Genomic DNA, 19833 nt, shown 5'->3' with positions numbered 1-19833 from the left:
TCTACCAACACCAGAACTACAGGGGAGGGGATGTGATCATTCTACCAACACCAGAACTACAGGGGAGGGGATGTGATCATTCTACCAACACCAGAACTACAGGGGAGGGGATGTGATCATTCTACCAACACCAGAACTACAGGGGAGGGGATGTGATCATTCTACCAACACCAGAACTACAGGGGAAGGGATGTGATCATTCTACCAACACCAGAACTACAGGGGAGGGGATGTGATCATTCTACCAACACCAGAACTACAGGGGAGGAGATGGGATCATTCTACCAACACCAGAACTACAGGGGAAGGGATGTGATCATTCTACCAACACCAGAACTACAGGGGAGGGGATGTGATCATTCTACCAACACCAGAACTACATCGGAGGGGATGTGATCATTCTATCAACACCAGAACTACAGGGGAAGGGATGTGATCATTCTATCAACACCAGAACTACAGGGGAGGGGATGTGATCATTCTACCAACACCAGAACTACAGGGGAGGGGATGTGATCATTCTACCAACACCAGAACTACAGGGGAGGGGATGTGATCATTCTACCAACACCAGAACTACAGGGGAGGGGATGTGATCATTCTACCAACACCAGAACTACAGGGGAGGGGATGTGATCATTCTACCAACACCAGAACTACAGGGGAGGGGATGTGATCATTCTACCAACACCAGAACTACAGGGGAGGGGATGTGATCATTCTACCAACACCAGAGATACAGAGTATTGAATGGTGCTGTAGGACTATTGAATGGTGCTGTAGGACTATTGAATGGTGCTGTACGACTATTGAATGGTGCTGTAGGACTATTGAATGGTGCTGTAGGACTATTGAATATTACTGTAGGACTATTGAATATTACTGTAGGACTATTGAATGGTGCTGTAGGACTATTGAATATTACTGTAGGACTATTGAATATTACTGTAGGACTATTGAATATTACTGTAGGACTATTGAATGGTGCTGTAGGACTATTGAATGGTGCTGTAGGACTATTGAATGGTGCTGTAGGACTATTGAATGGTGCTGTAGGACTATTGAATATTACTGTAGGACTATTGAATATTACTGTAGGACTATTGAATATTACTGTAGGACTATTGAATATTACTGTAGGACTATTGAATGGTGCTGTAGGACTATTGAATATTACTGTAGGACTATTGAATGGTGCTGTAGGACTATTGAAGGGTGCTGTTGGATACCTGAAGTTGGGTAACTAATTGGAAAGACCTGTGGAGAGACAGACAGACAGACAGACAGACAGACAGACAGACAGACAGACAGACAGACAGACAGACAGACAGACAGACAGACAGACAGACAGACAGTGAGACACAGCCAGCCAGCCAGCCAGCCAGCCAGCCAGACAGACAGACAGACAGACAGACAGACAGACAGACAGACAGACAGCTAATATTTTACCTTTGCCTGCATTCCAAATGGCATATACTCTAGGGCCCTGGTCTATAGTAGTGCACTATATAAGGAATAGGGTGCCATAGGGCCCTGGAATAAAGTAGTGCACTATATAGGGAATAGGATGTCATTTCAGATGCATCATTATACTCACATTAACAATGCTTTCATAGCGATTCCACACCCCTTTATACCTGTATACCGCCAACTGATTTTAAAACACTGCCCTTATGAACCTCTTTTACACACACACACACACACACACACACACACACACACACACACACACACACACACACACACACACACACACACACACACACACACACACACACACACACACACACACTAACACACACACACACACACACACACACACAGAGAGGTGACGAGCTGACTGATGTAACGTCTGATAAAGTCCCTTCCGACTGCTGACAGAAGTAGCATCTAGCCAGCAGTCTGTCCGTCTGCCCGAACATCACCCCTGGCCTGGTCCTGTAGCGGGACGTGATGTGTGTGTGTGTGTGTGTGTGTGTGTGTGTGTGTGTGTGTGTGTGTGTGTGTGTGTGTGTGTGTGTGTGTGTGTGTGTGTGTGTGTGTGAGTTATGACATGTCCAGATACGCACCGTGGAAATGGAAGAGGACAGAACATGTTATCGTGTCTAAGGTATAGGGTTAGGGTTAAACTAGTGGTATAACCTAGTGAGCTGGTCACAAAGGACAGGAGAGACAGCTTCCTGTTTGTCTGTCTTTTCTCCCTGCCCGTCTCTCTTCCCCCGTTACTCCTCCCTCGCTCCCTACCCGTCTCTCCTCCCTCGCTCCCTGCCCGTCTCTCATCCCTCGCTCCCTGCCCATCTCTCCTCCCTCGCTCCCTGCCCGTCTCTCCTCCCTCGCTCCCCGCCCGCCCCCCTGCCCGTCTCTCCTCCCTCGCTCCCTGCCCATCTCTCCTCCCTCGCTCCCCGCCCGCCCCCCTGCCCGTCTCTCCTCCCTCGCTCCCTGCCCATCTCTCCTCCCTCGCTCCCTGTCTGATTTACCTCACAGCCTAAACATGTAATTCTGTCTGTATGTTTAAATAACAGTGTGTTAGATAATGCTGTTTACTACAGACCACTACTGGACTGGTGATTTGTGACAAGCTAGTAGACACAGTATTGGATCAAGATTGATGCGCTCACTCACTGTGGATAAGAGCAGACGCTAAATGATTTTTAATTTTCTTTTACATTTTAAAATAAAAAAAAATCACTTGAAATGCAAATTTGACTCAGCCTTGATCTTCTCATTGGAGCAGAGCTTCATGCTGAATTAGAATACTGGAACATCAACACAGTACAAGAACACACACACACACACACACACACACACACACACACACACACACACACACACACACACACACACACACACACACACACACACACACCACACACACACACACACACACACACACACACACGTCTTACCTGAGAGAGAATGTGTTGAGTTTGGTAGTGGAGACATCAGCTCTGTGTCCTCCTGTCTTTTCCAGTCCATGGTTCACCCCCTGTAGGGCATAACACATTAACACTCCAGTGATCCAACCATAACACAACACATTAACACTCCGGTGATCCAACCATAACACATTAACACTCCGGTGATCCAACCATAACACATTAACACTCCGGTGATCCAACCATAACACATTAACACTCCGGTGATCCAACCATAACACATTAACACTCCGGTGATCCAACCATAACACATTAACACTCCAGTGATCCAACCATAACACATTAACACTCCGGTGATCCAACCATAACACATTAACACTCCAGTGATCCAACCATAACACATTAACACTCCAGTGATCCAACCATAACACATTAACACTCCAGTGATCCAACCATAACACATTAACACTCCAGTGATCCAACCATAACACATTAACACTCCAGTGATCCAACCATAACATAACACATTACCACTCCAGTGATCCAACCATAACACAACACATTAACACTCCAGTGATCCAACCATAACACATTAACACTCCAGTGATCCAACCATAACACATTAACACTCCGGTGATCCAACCATAACACATTAACACTCCAGTGATCCAACCATAACACATTAACACTCCAGTGATCCAACCATAACATAACACATTAACACTCCAGTGATCCAACCATACCATAACGTATTAACACTCCAATGATCCAACCATAACATAACACATTAACACTCCAGTGATCCAACCATAACACATTAACACTCCAGTGATCCAACCATAATACATTAACACTCCAGTGATCCAACCATAACATAACACATTAACACTCCAGTGATCCAACCATAACATAACACATTAACACTCCAGTGATCCAACCATACCATAACATATTAACACTCCAATGATCCAACCATAACATAACACATTAACACTCCAGTGATCCAACCATAACACATTAACACTCCAGTAATCCAACCATAATACATTAACACTCCAGTGATCCAACCATAACATAACACATTAACACTCCAGTGATCGAACCATAACATAACACATTAACACTCCAGTGATCCAACCATAACACATTAACACTCCAGTGATCCAACCATAACACATTAACACTCCAGTGATCCAACCATAACATAACACATTAAAACTCCAGTGATCCAACCATAACACAACACATTAACACTCTAGTGATCCAACCATAACACATTAACACTCCAGTGATCCAACCATAGCATAACACATTAACACTCCAGTGATCCAACCATAACATAACATATTAACACTCCAGTGATCCAACCATAACATAACATATTAACACTCCAGTGATCCAACCATAACACATTAACACTCCAGTGATCCAACCATAGCATAACACATTAACACTCCAGTGATCCAACCATAACATAACACATTAACACTCCAGTGATCCAACCATAGCATAACACATTAACACTCCAGTGATCCAACCATAACATAACACATTAACACTCCAGTGATCCAACCATAACATAACATATTAACACTCCAGTGATCCAACCATAACATAACATATTAACACTCCAGTGATCCAACCATAACATAACATATTAACACTCCAGTGATCCAACCATAACATAACATATTAACACTCCAGTGATCCAACCATACCATAACATATTAACACTCCAGTGATCCAACCATAACATAACATATTAACACTCCAGTGATCCAACCATAACATAACATATTAACACTCCAGTGATCCAACCATAACATAACATATTAACACTCCAGTGATCCAACCATAACATAACATATTAACACTCCAGTGATCCAACCATAACATAACATATTAACACTCCAGTGATCCAACCATAACATAACACATTAACACTCCAACATAACATAGTGACACTTCAACCAGAAAACATGTTTTCCATTCCATAATGCATTGCATTTGTGCCCCTGCATCTGTGTACTGTGTGTGTGTGTGTGTGTGTGTGTGTAATGTGTGAAAGTATTCAGACACCTTCCCTTTCTCCACATTTTGTTACCTTACAGCCTTATTCTAAAATGGATTAAATAGTTTTTTCCCCTCATTAATCTACACACAATACCCCATAATGACATCACAATACCCCCATAATGACATCACAATAACCCATAACGACATCACAATACCCCATAATGACATCACAATACCCCATAATGACATCACAATACCCCATAATGACATCACAATACCCCCATAATGACATCACAATAACCCATAACGACATCACAATACCCCATAATGACATCACAATACCCCATAATGACATCACAATACCCCCATAATGACATCACAATAACCCATAATGACATCACAATACCCCCATAATGACATCACAATAACCCATAACGACATCACAATACCCCATAATGACATCACAATAACCCATAACGACATCACAATACCCCATAATGACATCACAATACCCCATAATGACATCACAATACCCCCATAATGACATCACAATAACCCATAACGACATCACAATACCCCATAATGACATCACAATACCCCCATAATGACATCACAATAACCCATAACGACATCACAATACCCCATAATGACATCACAATACCCCATAATGACATCACAATACCCCATAATGACATCACAATACCCCATAACGACATCACAATACCTCATAATGACATCACAATACCCCATAATGACACCACAATACCCCATAACGACGTCACAATACCCCATAACGACATCACAATACCCCATAACGACATCACAATACCCCATAACGACATCACAATACCCCATAACGACATCACAATATCCCATAATGACATCACAATACCCCATAACGACATCACAATACCCCATAACGACATCACAACACCCCATAACGACATCACAATACCCCATAACGACATCACAATACCCCATAATGACATCACAATACCCCTTAATGACATCACAATACCCCATAATGACGTCACAATACCCCATAACGACGTCACAATACCCCATAACGACATCACAATACCCCATAATGACATCACAATACCCCATAATGACATCACAATACCCCATAATGACATCACAATACCCCATAACGACATCACAATACCACATAATGACATCACAATAACCCCATAATGACATCACAATACCCCATAATGACATCACAATACCCCATAATGACATCACAATACCCCATAATGACATCACAATACCCCATAATGACATCACAATACCCCATAATGACAAAGCAAAAACAGGTTTTTCAATTGTTTTGCAAATGTAAATAATAAATAAAAAACGGAAATATCACATTTCCATATGTATTCAGACCCTTTACTCAGTACTTTGGCAGTGATTACAGCCTCGAGTCTTCTTGGGTGTGACGCTACAATCTTGGCACACCTATATTTGGGGAGTTTCTCCCAGTCTTCTCTGCAGATCCTCTCCAGCTCTGTCAGGTTGGACGGGGAGCGTCGCTGCGAAGCTACAGGGAGTGTTGATGTGGATCTTTACGTTGGCCAAAGGGGGGGGAAGCAATTATCACCACGGACAATTTATTCCCTGTCAGTGGGCGAACAAATTACAAGTCTGTCTGGCACCATGAACAAAGTGAGGACGGGAGCTCCCCCTCCCCTCTGAGCGAAGACAAGGCTCCTGCACAGCTGCTGAACAGTGACACAATAAAGAGAAAACCAGAGGCTTTTTACGCGCTACGACCAAACAAAGGTACGTCAAAGTGTATCAAGGAAGTGTATCAAGGAAGTGTATCAAGGAAGTGTATCAAGGAAGTGAAAGATACAAAACAACAGGTCAGCTGTTAGGACGAAGGGAAAGCGGCCAAGTCAACCCAAACCAACGCCATCGTGTGAAGACTCACATAAACACCACCTGACAATAATTGAAGATGTATTTTTTGGGGGGGGGGGACTGCTGTCGTATCGACCCATTCATTATAATGTCCTTATTGTTGTTGGTTTTTTTTTTTTGTTTGCTGAGCTTCACTATTTATTTAGATAATTTGATGTTTAATAATGTTTAAGCTACTGATGTCTTCATCATTTGTCCACGTTTATTTCGACTGTGTGTCTTGGTGTTTGGGGTAATTGATTCCCCCCCCCCCCCCCCCTTTATAAAATAAGCTGTTACCATATTCCAACACATATGCTTTCTGTTTCATAGCTGTAACAAAAGCGTTCCACAAATTGAATGTGTTTTTTTATTTTTACATATAGCCTACAGTAACATAAACTAATGAAAATACTATTGTGTTATTTTTAAATAAAAATAAAATGTTATTCTAATGTTCCCCCCCCCCCAAGGCCTTGATAAACACAACTAAATGATTATTTTTAATGTAATAGCGTATATGAAATACATGAATGCAGTCAGAATGACTGCTCACTACCTTGAAGGGCGGTCCCTCGAGGCCCGGACGCTCTAATGGTAAAATACCAGACGGAACAACTTAAAGTTGGTTGGTTGTCGGTCACAGACAGAAGAAAGAACAAGAAAGGATAATCAATTTGATTGGTTGGCTAAAATGGAACCCTATTCCCTATAAAATGCACTACTTTTTTTGGGGGGGGGGGGGGGGGGGAGGACGACAAGAGATCCAAGTGGTCCCTGGTTTAAAAAGAAGTACACTATATTGGTGTAATTTGGGACTGGATACTTGATGTCTAGGGTACAACCCCCACCCCTCTATTAATTACAATAGATTTAATGGACTAAATCAATTGTAATTTATCATCACACTGCTTAGCATATCCATTAATAAACTAAACGCGTCGTAAAACACCAGTAAAAACCGAACAGTTTCTCTATGAACCTGCTGGAAACTAAATGAACAAGATATTAACACATCAAATAACAAACTCGTTGTCCAGATTTTACTGGGGAGTTTCTTGTTCTTGTCGTTTGTTTGTTTAAAGTGAAAAACTCCTTTATGTCGAGGAACAATCATAAAAGTAAAACTGATGTCCCAGCTTACCAAGAACAAGGATCATAATACATTTAAAACACTTTGAGCCAGCTATCCACCTGGTCAACATCAAAAACGATAGCAGAAACCAGGTTATAGAAAACAAGTCTCTATTCGGGATATGAATTTTAAAAAAAACAGGAAGTTATTCACTAAGTGTTTCCCTCTTAGACTGAATAAAGACATTAACAGTAGAAACAACATGTCTAGAGGCTGGAGGGTCTGAACCAGGACTGAATAAAGACATTAACAGTAGAAACAACATGTCTAGAGGCTGGAGGGTCTGAACCAGGACTGAATAAAGACATTAACAGTAGAAACAACATGTCTAGAGGCTGGAGGGTCTGAACCAGGACTGAATAAAGACATTAACAGTAGAAACAACATGTCTATAGTCTAGGGGTCTGAACCAGGACTGAATAAAGACATTAACAGTAGAAACAACATGTCTAGAGGCTGGAGGGTCTGAACCAGGACTGAATAAAGACATTAACAGTAGAAACAACATGTCTAGAGGCTGGAGGGTCTGAACCAGGACTGAATAAAGACATGAACAGTAGAAACAACATGTCTAGAGGCTGGAGGGTCTGAACCAGGACTGAATAAAGACATTAACAGTAGAAACAACATGTCTAGAGGCTGGAGGGTCTGAACCAGGACTGAATAAAGACATTAACAGTAGAAACAACATGTCTATAGTCTAGGGGTCTGAACCAGGACTGAATAAAGACATTAACAGTAGAAACAACATGTCTAGAGGCTGGAGGGTCTGAACCAGGACTGAATAAAGACATTAACAGTAGAAACAACATGTCTAGAGGCTGGAGGGTCTGAACCAGGACTGAATAAAGACATTAACAGTAGAAACAACATGTCTAGAGGCTGGAGGGTCTGAACCAGGACTGAATAAAGACATTAACAGTAGAAACAACATGTCTATAGTCTAGGGGTCTGAACCAGGACTGAATAAAGACATTAACAGTAGAAACAACATGTCTAGAGGCTGGAGGGTCTGAACCAGGACTGAATAAAGACATTAACAGTAGAAACAACATGTCTAGAGGCTGGAGGGTCTGAACCAGGACTGAATAAAGACATGAACAGTAGAAACAACATGTCTAGAGGCTGGAGGGTCTGAACCAGGACTGAATAAAGACATGAACAGTAGAAACAACATGTCTATACTCTAGGGGTCTGAACCAGGACTGAATAAAGACATTAACAGTAGAAACAACATGTCTAGAGGCTGGAGGGTCTGAACCAGGACTGAATAAAGACATTAACAGTAGAAACAACATGTCTAGAGGCTGGAGGGTCTGAACCAGGACTGAATAAAGACATGAACAGTAGAAACAACATGTCTATACTCTAGGGGTCTGAACCAGGACTGAATAAAGACATTAACAGTAGAAACAACATGTCTAGAGGCTGGAGGGTCTGAACCAGGACTGAATAAAGACATGAACAGTAGAAACAACATGTCATTCTCCTGTCCCTTCAGACTGATAATACCAATGGCTTGTTCACAAAGACCTGTCTAAAACAGACTGAAATTAAACACAGCATCCAAAATGGTACCCTGTTCCCTATATATTGGGTCCAGGTCAAAAGAAGTGCACTATATAGGGAATAGGGTGACATTTGGGAGAGGAGTTATCGCAATGTTTACTCTGGTAAACCAGTCCCCTACAGTGAAATAAAGGTATGAATGATATGTGATGTTTACTCTGGTAAACCAGTCCCCTACAGTTAAATAAAGGTATGAATGATATGTGATGTTTACTCTGGTAAACCAGTCCCCTACAGTTAAATAAAGGTATGAGTGATATGTGATGTTTACTCTGGTAAACCAGTCCCCTACAGTTAAATAAAGGTATGAGTGATATGTGATGTTTACTCTGGTAAACCAGTCCCCTACAGTTAAATAAAGGTATGAATGATATGTGATGTTTACTCTGGTAAACCAGTCCCCTACAGTTAAATAAAGGTATGAATGATATGTGATGTTTACTCTGGTAAACCAGTCCCCTACAGTTAAATAAAGGTATGAGTGATATGTGTTAATGAGTTTCATGTCTTAGCTGGGGCTGTACCCACACACCATGAAAATCTACACTGACGTCGACACAGCTCGGTCCTCACACAACCTCACCGCTCCCCACAGGAGTTGAATTACAGTGTTCGCTAAAAGCACTTACAATAACAGTATTTTGTTCCTGTATTAACCCCAGAGGGTTAGAGAGAGAGAGAGAGATCACAAAAATACTCCCCAGTCCAATTAGTGTGCTGAGAGACTTGAGCCAGAGGAGACAGCGCCCCCTAGGGGAATGGAGTGTTAATGACCTGAGGTGCTGCCGGGAACAGAATTAGATAAATATATATCTACGTCAAACACGTACTGGAAAACGATGGACAAATAAATATACCTGCATCAATCACCTAGCAACTACCAATAAAAACAGACCTGTGGCAAACTGGCTAGGCCACGTCTTCGCTAACAGGTCTGCTACGAGATACAAGGACCAGGAGGTGCCGTTGGATTCACAATGGATACATAAATACCTACCTCAAATCAAATGTATTTATATAGCCCTTCTTACATCAGCTGATATCTCAAAGTGCTGTACAGAAACCCAGCCTAAAACCCCCCCAAAACAGCAAGCAATGCAGGTGTAGAAGCACGGTGGCTAGGAACAACTCCCTAGAAAGGCCAAAACCTAGGAAGAAACCTAGAGAGGAACCAGGCTATGAGGGGGTGGCTAGGAAAAACTCCCTAGAAAGGCCAGAACCTAGGAAGAAACCTAGAGAGGAACCAGGCTATGAGGGGTGGCTAGGAAAAACTCCCTAGAAAGGCCAGAACCTAGGAAGAAACCTAGAGAGGAACCAGGCTATGAGGGGGTGGCTAGGAAAAACTCCCTAGAAAGGCCAAAACCTAGGAAGAAACCTAGAGAGGAACCAGGCTATGAGGGGTGGCTAGGAAAAACTCCCTAGAAAGGCCAGAACCTAGGAAGAAACCTAGAGGAACCAGGCTATGAGGGGTGGCTAGGAAAAACTCCCTAGAAAGGCCAGAACCTAGGAAGAAACCTAGAGAGGAACCAGGTTATGAGGGGTGACCAGTCCTCTTCTGGCTGTGCCGGGTGGAGATTATAACAGAACATGGCCAAGATGTTCAAATGTTCATAAATGACCAGCAGGGTCAAATAATAATAATCATAGTAGTTGTCGAGGGTGCAGCAAGTCAGTAACACAAGAGTACGTTCTCTTCCTTCCTCTTGATGACCCCCTAGACAGTTCACACTTTACTTTTACCCCTGATTAAGCTCACCTGATTCACCTAATGAAGGGGCTTGATAATTAGTTCAGATCAGCGGTGAGAGCTATGGAATAGACCGCTTCCACAGAACGGCTGGGGGAGGGAGGTCCCCGAGGAGAGGGTAGATCGACTGGCTTAGTCTACACATAGAGCCTATCTATCTTACCTACTAGACCACAACAATCAAACACCTATCAGTTAGAGACTACAGATGAATAAATATCTATCTTACCTACTAGACCACAACAATCAAACACCTATCAGCTAGAGCCTACAGATGAATAAATATCTATCTTACCTACTAGACCACAACAATCAAACACCTATCAGTTAGAGACTACAGATGAATAAAGGCCTAAACACCCAGCTACCAAGTCTGTGTTCAAATTAAAATGGTTATATGTTTAATCTATCAGCCTCTTATTCACAAACCCCCAATTAACATTGTTCCTCTAACGCTCTCTCTCCCTTTCTCCCTCCCTCCTTTTCTCTCTCCCTTTCTCCCTCTCCCTCTATCCTTCCCTCTATCCTTCCCTCTCTCTCCCTATATCCTTCCCTCTATCCCTCACTCACTCTCTCTCCCTTTCTCCCTCGCTCTCTCTCCCTATATCCTTCCCTCTGTCCCTCGCTCTCTCTCCCTATATCCTTCCCTATATCCCTCGCTCTCTCTCCCTATATCCTTCCCTATATCCCTCGCTCTCTCTCCCTATATCCTTCCCTCTGTCCCTCGCTCTCTCTCCCTATATCCTTCCCTCTGTCCCTCGCTCTCTCTCCCTCCCTCCCTCCATCCTTCTCTCTCTCCCTCTATCCTTCCCTCTCTCTCCCTATATCCTTCCCTCTATCCCTCGCTCTCTCTGACCCGACAGAGCTCCGCTACCCAGGGCTCCCAGTAAACTGCTTGGCTTCTAACTGGTCATGTCGTCACAGAGCTCTGCTGAGTACTCTAGAGATCATGATGTCACAGAGCTCTGCTGAGTACTCTAGAGATCATGATGTCACAGAGCTCCGCTGAGTACTCTAGAGATCATGATGTCACAGAGCTCCGCTGAGTACTCTAGAGATCATGATGTCACAGAGCTCTGCTGAGTACTCTAGAGGTCATGATGTCACAGAGCTCTGCTGAGTACTCTAGAGATCATGATGTCACAGAGCTCTGCTGAGTACTCTAGAGGTCATGATGTCACAGAGCTCTGCTGAGTACTCTAGAGATCATGATGTCACAGAGCTCTGCTGAGTACTCTAGAGGTCATGATGTCACAGAGCTCTGCTGAGTACTCTAGAGATCGTGATGTCACAGAGCTCTGCTGAGTGCTCTAGAGGTCGTGATGTCACAGAGCTCCGCTGAGTACTCTAGAGATCGTGATGTCACAGAGCTCTGCTGAGTTGGGGGTCAGCTGGGGGACATCTGGGGGTCGGCTGGGGGTCTGCTGGGGGGTCATCTGGGGGTCATCTGGGGGTCGGCTGGGGGTCATCTGGGGGGTCATCTGGGGGTCTGCTGGGGGTCGGCTGGGGGTCTGCTGGGGGTGGGCTGGGGTCGGCTGTCGGTCATCTGGGGGTCGGCTGGGGGTCTGCTGGGGGTGGGCTGGGAGTCTGCTGGGGGTCGGCTGGGGGTGGGCTGGGGTCGGCTGTCGGTCATCTGGGGGTCGGCTGGGGGTGGGCTGGGAGTCTGCTGGGGGTCGGCTGGGGGTCGGCTGGGAGTAATCCGGAACATTACAGCACAGCATTCCGCTCTAAAGCTGGTTTAATATTGGCACCATGCAGGATGATTCAGTACTTTTAGACATGCCTCTGTCAGATACTCCAGTGGGTGTAATTTCCTCAATATTAGGAGTTGAGAAATAAAGTTTGAAAGACGATATTATTAAATGTTCTACCGGTAGGTATGTAAAATAAAAATAAAAAACTTCATCTGTTGTTTCTAGCGATATTCAGACAAAACATAAAACATACAGTGAGGGAAAAAAAGTATTTGATCCCCTGTTGATTTTGTACGTTTGCCCACTGATAAAGAAAGGATCAGTCTATAATTTTAATGGGAGGTTTATTTGAGCAGTGAGAGACAGAATAACAACAACAAAAATCCAGAAAAACGCATGTCAAAAATGTTATAAATTGATTTGCATTTTAATGAGGGAAATAAGTATTTGACCCCATCTCAGTCAGAAAGATTTCTGGCTCCCAGGTGTCTTTTATACAGGTAACGAGCTGAGATTAGGAGCACACTCTTAAAGGGAGTGCTCCTAACCGCAGCTTGTTACCTGTATAAAAGACACCTGTCCACAGAAACAATCAATCAATCAGATTCCAAACTCTCCAACATGGCCAAGACCAAAGAGCTCTCCAAGGATGTCAGGGACAAGATTGTAGACCTACACAAGGCTGGAATGGGCTACAAGACCATCACCAAGCAGCTTGGTGAGAAGGTGACAACAGTTGGTGCGATTATTCGCAAATGGAAGAAACACAAAAGAACTGTCAATCTCCCTCAGCCTGGGGCTCCATGCAAGATCTCACCTCGTGGGGTTGCAATGATCATGAGAACGGTGAGGAATCAGCCCAGAACTACACGGGAGGATCTTGTCAATGATCTCAAGGCAGGTGGGACCATAGTCACCAAGAAAACAATTGGTAACACACTACGCCGTGAAGGGCTGAAATCCTACAGCGCCCGCAAGGTCCCCCTGCTCAAGAATACATATACATGCCCGTCTGAAGTTTGCCAATGAACATCTGAATGATTCAGAGGACAACTGGGTGAAAGTGTTGTGGTCAGATGAGACCAAAATGGAGCTCTTTGACATCAACTCAACTCGCTGTGTTTGGAGGAGGAGGAATGCTGCCTATGACCCCAAGAACACCATCCCCTCTGTCAAACATGGAGGTGGAAACAGTATGCTTTGGGGGTGTTTTTCTGCTAAGGGGACAGGACAACTTCACTGCATCAAAGGGACGATGGACGGGGCCATGTACCGTCAAATCTTGGGTGAGGACCTCCTTCCCTCAGCCAGGGCATTGAAAATGGGTCGTGGATGGGTATTCCAGCATGACAATGACCCAAAACACACGGCCAAGGCAACAAAGGAGTGGCTCAAGAAGAAGCACATTAACCTGTTGGGGCTAGGGGGCAGTATATGCACGGCCAGATAAAAAACGTACCCGATTTAAACTGGTTACTACTCTTGCCCAGAAACGAGAATATGCATATAATTAGTAATCATATAATCTACCTGGGAGTAGATTTGGATAGAAAACACTCTAAAGTTTCTAAAACTGTTTGAATGGTGTCTGTGAGTATAACAGAACTCATATGGCAGGCCAAAACCTGAGAAGATTCCATACAGGAAGTGCCCTGTCTGACAATTTGTTCTCCTTCATTGGCATCTCTATCAAAAATACAGCATCTCTGCTGTAACGTGACATTTTCTAAGGCTTCCATTGGCTTTCAGAAGGCGCCAGAAAGTGGAATGACGTCTCTCCAGTCTCTGGGCGAAAAACAGCAGGAGATTTTGTGAGTGGTCAGGCTGAGAACAGTGACACTGGAGATGCGCGTTCATTTGAATTCTCCATGTTTTTCTTTCCCTCTTTGAACGAATACAACGTCGCCCGGTTGGAATATTATCGCTATTTTACGAGAAAAATAGCATACAAATTGATTTTAAACAGCGTTTGACATGCTTCGAAGTACGGTAATGGAATATTTTGAATTTTTTTTGTCACGAAATGCGCTCGCGCGTCACCCTTCGGATAGTTACCTGAACGCACGAACAAAACGGAGCTATTTCAATATAACTATGGATTATTTCGAACCAAAACAACATTTGTTGTTGAAGTAGAAGTCCTGGGAGTGCATTCTGACGAAGAACAGCAAAGGTAATCCAATTTTTCTTATAGTAAATCTGAGTTTGGTGAGGGCCAAACTTGGTGGGTGTCAAATTAGCTAGCCGTGATGGCCGGGCTATCTACTCAGAATATTGCAAAATGTGCTTTTGCCGAAAAGCTATTTTAAAATCTGACACCGCGATTGCATAAAGGAGTTCTGTATCTATAATTCTTAAAATAATTGTTATGTTTTTTGTGAACGTTAATCATGAGTAATTTAGTAAATTCACCGGAAGTTTGCGGTGGGTATGCTAGTTCTGAACATCACATGCTAATGTAAAAAGCTGGTTTTTGATATTTACATTTTAGTCATTTAGCAGACGCTCTTATCCAGAGCGACTTACAGTAGTGAATGCATACATTTCATACATTTAATTTAATGCATTTTTTTGTACTGGCCCCCCGTGGGAATCGAACCCACAACCCTGGCGTTGCACACACCATGCTGGCGTTGCAAACACCATGCTCTACCAACTGAGCCACAGTTGATTGAACAAAACATGCATGGATTGTATAACATAATGTCCTAGTGTTGTCATCTGATGAAGATCATCAAAGGTTAGTGCTACATTTAGCTGTGGTTTGGGTTTATGTGACATTATATGCTAGCTTGAAAAATGGGTGTCTGATTATTTCTGGCTGGGTACTCTCCTGACATAATCTAATGTTTTGCTTTCGTTGTAAAACCTTTTTGAAATCGGACAGTGTGGTTAGATTAACGAGAGTCTTGTCTTTAAAATAGTCATATTTTTGAGAAATTGAAGTTATAGCATTTATGAGGTATTTGTATTTCTGGGCAAGGTGGGCAAGCGTCCCACCTTGCCCAGGGAGGTTAAGGTCCTGGAGTGGCCTAGCCAGTCTCCAGACCTTAATCCCATAGAAAATCTGTGGAGGGAGCTGAAGGTTCGAGTTACCAAACGTCAGCCTCGAAACCTTAACCTCTCTAGAATTCGTCCCACCTACGTAACAGCCAGTTGAATCCTGTGGCGCGATTTTCAAATACCTTCAAAATCCTATTACTTCAATTTCTCAAACATATGACTATTTTACAGCTATTTAAAGATTTTTTTTTATTTTAATGTCAGCAGAGTACCAAGCCAGAAATAATCAGACACCCATTTTTCAAGCTAGCATATAATGTCACAAAAACCCAGAAGACAGCTAAATGCAGCACTAACCTTTGATGATCTTCATCAGATGACACACCTAGGACATTATGTTATACAATACATGCATGTTTTGTTCAATCAAGTTCATATTTATATCAAAAAACAGCTTTTTACATTAGTATGTGACGTTCAGAACTAGCATACCCCCCGCAAACTTCCGGGGAATTTACTAACAATTTACTAAATTACTCACGATAATCGTTCACAAAAAGCATAACAATTATTTTAAGAATTATAGATACAGACCTCCTCTATGCACTCGATATGTCCGATTTTACAATAGCTTTTTTGGTGAAAGCACATTTTGCAATATTCTAAGTACATAGCCCAGCCATCACGGGCTCGCTATTCAGACACCCGGCAAGTTTAGCCTTCACCAAAATCAGATTTACTATTACAAAAGTTTGATTACCTTTTGTTGTCTTCGTCAGAATGCACTCCCAGGACTTCTACTTCAATAACAAATGTTGGTTTGGTCCAAAATAATCCATCGTTATATCCGAATAGCGGCGTTTTGTTCGTGCGTCCCAGACACTATCCGAAATGGTAAATCAGGGTCGTGCGCATGGCGCAATTCGTGACAAAAAAATTCTAAATATTCCAATACCGTACCTCGAAGCACCGCTGTTTAAAATCAATTTTTATGCAATTTATCTCGTAAAAAAGCGATAATATTCCAACCGGGAATCTCCTTTTCGGCAAACAGAGGAAAAAACACAAAGACGGGGGCGAACAGTGCACGCGCCTAATGCCCATTGTCCCTTGATCGGCCATTTGAGAAAGGCGATAATGTGTTTTCAGCCTGGGGCTGGGATGACGACATTCAGGTTTTTCGCGGGCTTTGAGAGCCTATTGGAGCCGTGGGAAGTGTCACGTTACCGCAGAGATCCTTTGTAATTGAATGAGATGTCAAAGAAAGACAATAAATGGTCAGACAGGCCACTTCCTGTAAAGGAATCTCTCAGGTTTTGACCTGCCATTTGAGTTCTGTTATACTCACAGACACCATTCAAACAGTTTTAGAAACTTTGGAGTGTTTTCTATCCAAAGCCAATAATTATATGCATATTCTAGTTACTGGGCAGGAGTAGTAACCAGATTAAATCGGGTACGTTTTTTATCCAGCCGTGTCAATACTGCCCCCTAGCCCTAACAGGTTAATGACTTGGAGAAGATCTGCAAAGAGGAGTGGGACAAAATCCCTCCTGAGATGTGTGCAAACCTGGTGGCCAACTACAAGAAACATCTGACCTCTGTGATTGCCAACAAGGGTTTTGCCACCAAGTACTAAGTCATGTTTTGCAGAGGGGTCAAATACTTATTTCCCTCATTAAAATGCAAATCATTTTATAACATTTTTGACTTGCGTTTTTCTGGATTTTTTGTTGTTATTCTGTCTCTCACTGTTCAAATAAACCATCCATTAAAATTATAGACTGATCATTTCTTTGTCAGTGGGCAAACGTACAAAATCAGCAGGGGATCAAATACTTTTTTCCCCTCACTGTAGCTAGACTATCTTACCCGTATACATGGAAGGACGCTTCTCCCTCTCTGTCACGGATGGTTGCCCTTTAGTTTGAAGATGTAATCCAGAGACAGGTGTTTTATACAACAGTGTTCTCTTTTTGACTCCGTCTGCATATTTGCAATCAAACGCCTGAATTTCCTCCATCTCCTTAGGTTTCATACTCTAATTCCACTGATTTCAAAACTCGGTCCTCCAGGAAGTGGAGAGCAACACTGATGCAGTTCTTTCAAAAAATCTGCGTCAGAAAGGATTACCTACACATACTGACCAGGTCATATTATAGACAGACACGTGCTACATGGCAGACCAATCCGAATTCATCTCTCAGCAGGTCCAGCCCACTCATTATCTCAACCAATCATAGCTAGCGGGAAGGTTGCTGACTTCAGGAATGTCCGCCAGAACTGTTGCCTGACAATTTAACATTCATTTATCTACCATAAGCCGCCTCTAATGTAATTTTAGAGAATTTGGCAGCACATCCAGCCGGCCTCACGACCAAAGACCACGTGTAACCACGCCAGCCCAGAACCTCCACATCCAGCATCTTCACCTGCTACCCAGACAGCTGATGAAATTGAGGAGTATTTTTCTGTCTGCAATAATGCCCGTTTGTAGGGAAAAATTGATTGGCTGGGGCCTGGGCCTGGCTCCGTAGTGGGTGGGCCTATATCCTCCCAGGCCCACCCGTGGCTGCGCCCCTGCCCAGCCATCTGAAATCCATAGATAACGGCCTAATGGATGTATATAAACTGACTGATTTCCTTATATATACTGACATTGTTGCATGTTGCGTTTCTATTTTATGTTCAGTATACATGGACTTCTGGTATGATCTGTCAAGGTGTTGTAGTTACATCTCAGTGTGTGTGTGTGTGTGTGTGTGTGTGTGTGTGTGTGTGTGTGTGTGTGTGTGTGTGTGTGTGTGTGTATGTAAGGGCGTGTTGATACAGTGTGCCTGGTATGTACTGTAGATATGTTAAAGGTTTGGGACTAATCAAATCAAAGTTTATTTGTCACGTGCACCGAATACAACAGGTGTAGTAGACCTTACAGTGAAATGCTGAATACAACAGGTGTAGTAGACCTTACAGTGAAATGCTGAATACAACAGGTGTAGTAGACCTCACAGTGAAATGCTGAATACAACAGGTGTAGTAGACCTCACAGTGAAATGCTGAATACAACAGGTGTAGTAGACCTCACAGTGAAATGCTGAATACAACAGGTGTAGTAGACCTTACAGTGAAATGCTGAATACAACAGGTGTAGTAGACCTTACAGTGAAATGCTGAATACAACAGGTGTAGTAGACCTTACAGTGAAATGCTGAATACAACAGGTGTAGTAGACCTCACAGTGAAATGCTGAATACAACAGGTGTAGTAGACCTCACAGTGAAATGCTGAATACAACAGGTGTAGTAGACCTTACAGTGAAATGCTGAATACAACAAGTGTAGTAGACCTCACAGTGAAATGCTGAATACAACAGGTGTAGTAGACCTCACAGTGAAATGCTGAATACAACAGGTGTAGTAGACCTCACAGTGAAATGCTGAATACAACAGGTGTAGTAGACCTTACAGTGAAATGCTGAATACAACAGGTGTAGTAGACCTCACAGTGAAATGTTTACTTACAGGCTCTAACCAATAGTGCAAAAAAGGAATTAGGTGAACAATAGGTAGGTAAAGAAATAAAACAACAGTAAAAAGACAGGCTGTATACAGACACCGGTTAGTCAGGTTGGACGCCCATAAAACTGCTGCCATTTCTTCCGGCACCATTTTGTCCCACTAGTTTTTACCTGGGGGCCTGTCGTTGGGCCCCTGAGGCTGGGGGTAGGTACTGTAACAGTAGGAGGCTAGGTCTTACCGTGGGGGGGGGGGGTTCAGGGCCAGGCCTGTCGTTGGGCCCCTGAGGCTGGGGGTAGGTACTGTAACAGTAGGAGACTAGGTCTTACCGTGGGGGGTTCAGGGCCAGGCCTGTCGTTGGGCCCCTGAGGCT

General features: G+C 43.2%; 1 protein-coding gene across 4 annotated transcripts in view; it reads right to left on the bottom strand.

Moving 5' to 3' along the window:
* The window catches only part of pard3bb (par-3 family cell polarity regulator beta b), a 563164-nt gene that overhangs the window by 386699 nt on the left and 156632 nt on the right, over window positions 1-19833 (bottom strand). For all 4 annotated transcript variants that reach the window (XM_082969211.1, XM_082969213.1, XM_082969212.1 and 1 more), the window contains one exon: window positions 2907-2986. In XM_082969211.1, the coding sequence (XP_082825337.1) occupies window positions 2907-2986 (80 nt within the window). The remainder of the gene's footprint in view (window positions 1-2906; window positions 2987-19833) is intronic.

Source organism: Salmo salar, chromosome 25 (genome assembly GCF_965601325.2).
Source record: "Salmo salar chromosome 25, fSalSal1, whole genome shotgun sequence".
NCBI lineage: Eukaryota > Metazoa > Chordata > Actinopteri > Salmoniformes > Salmonidae > Salmo > Salmo salar.
The sequence above is the reverse complement of the archived record's forward strand: the minus strand, read 5'-3'. Positions and strand labels throughout refer to the sequence as shown.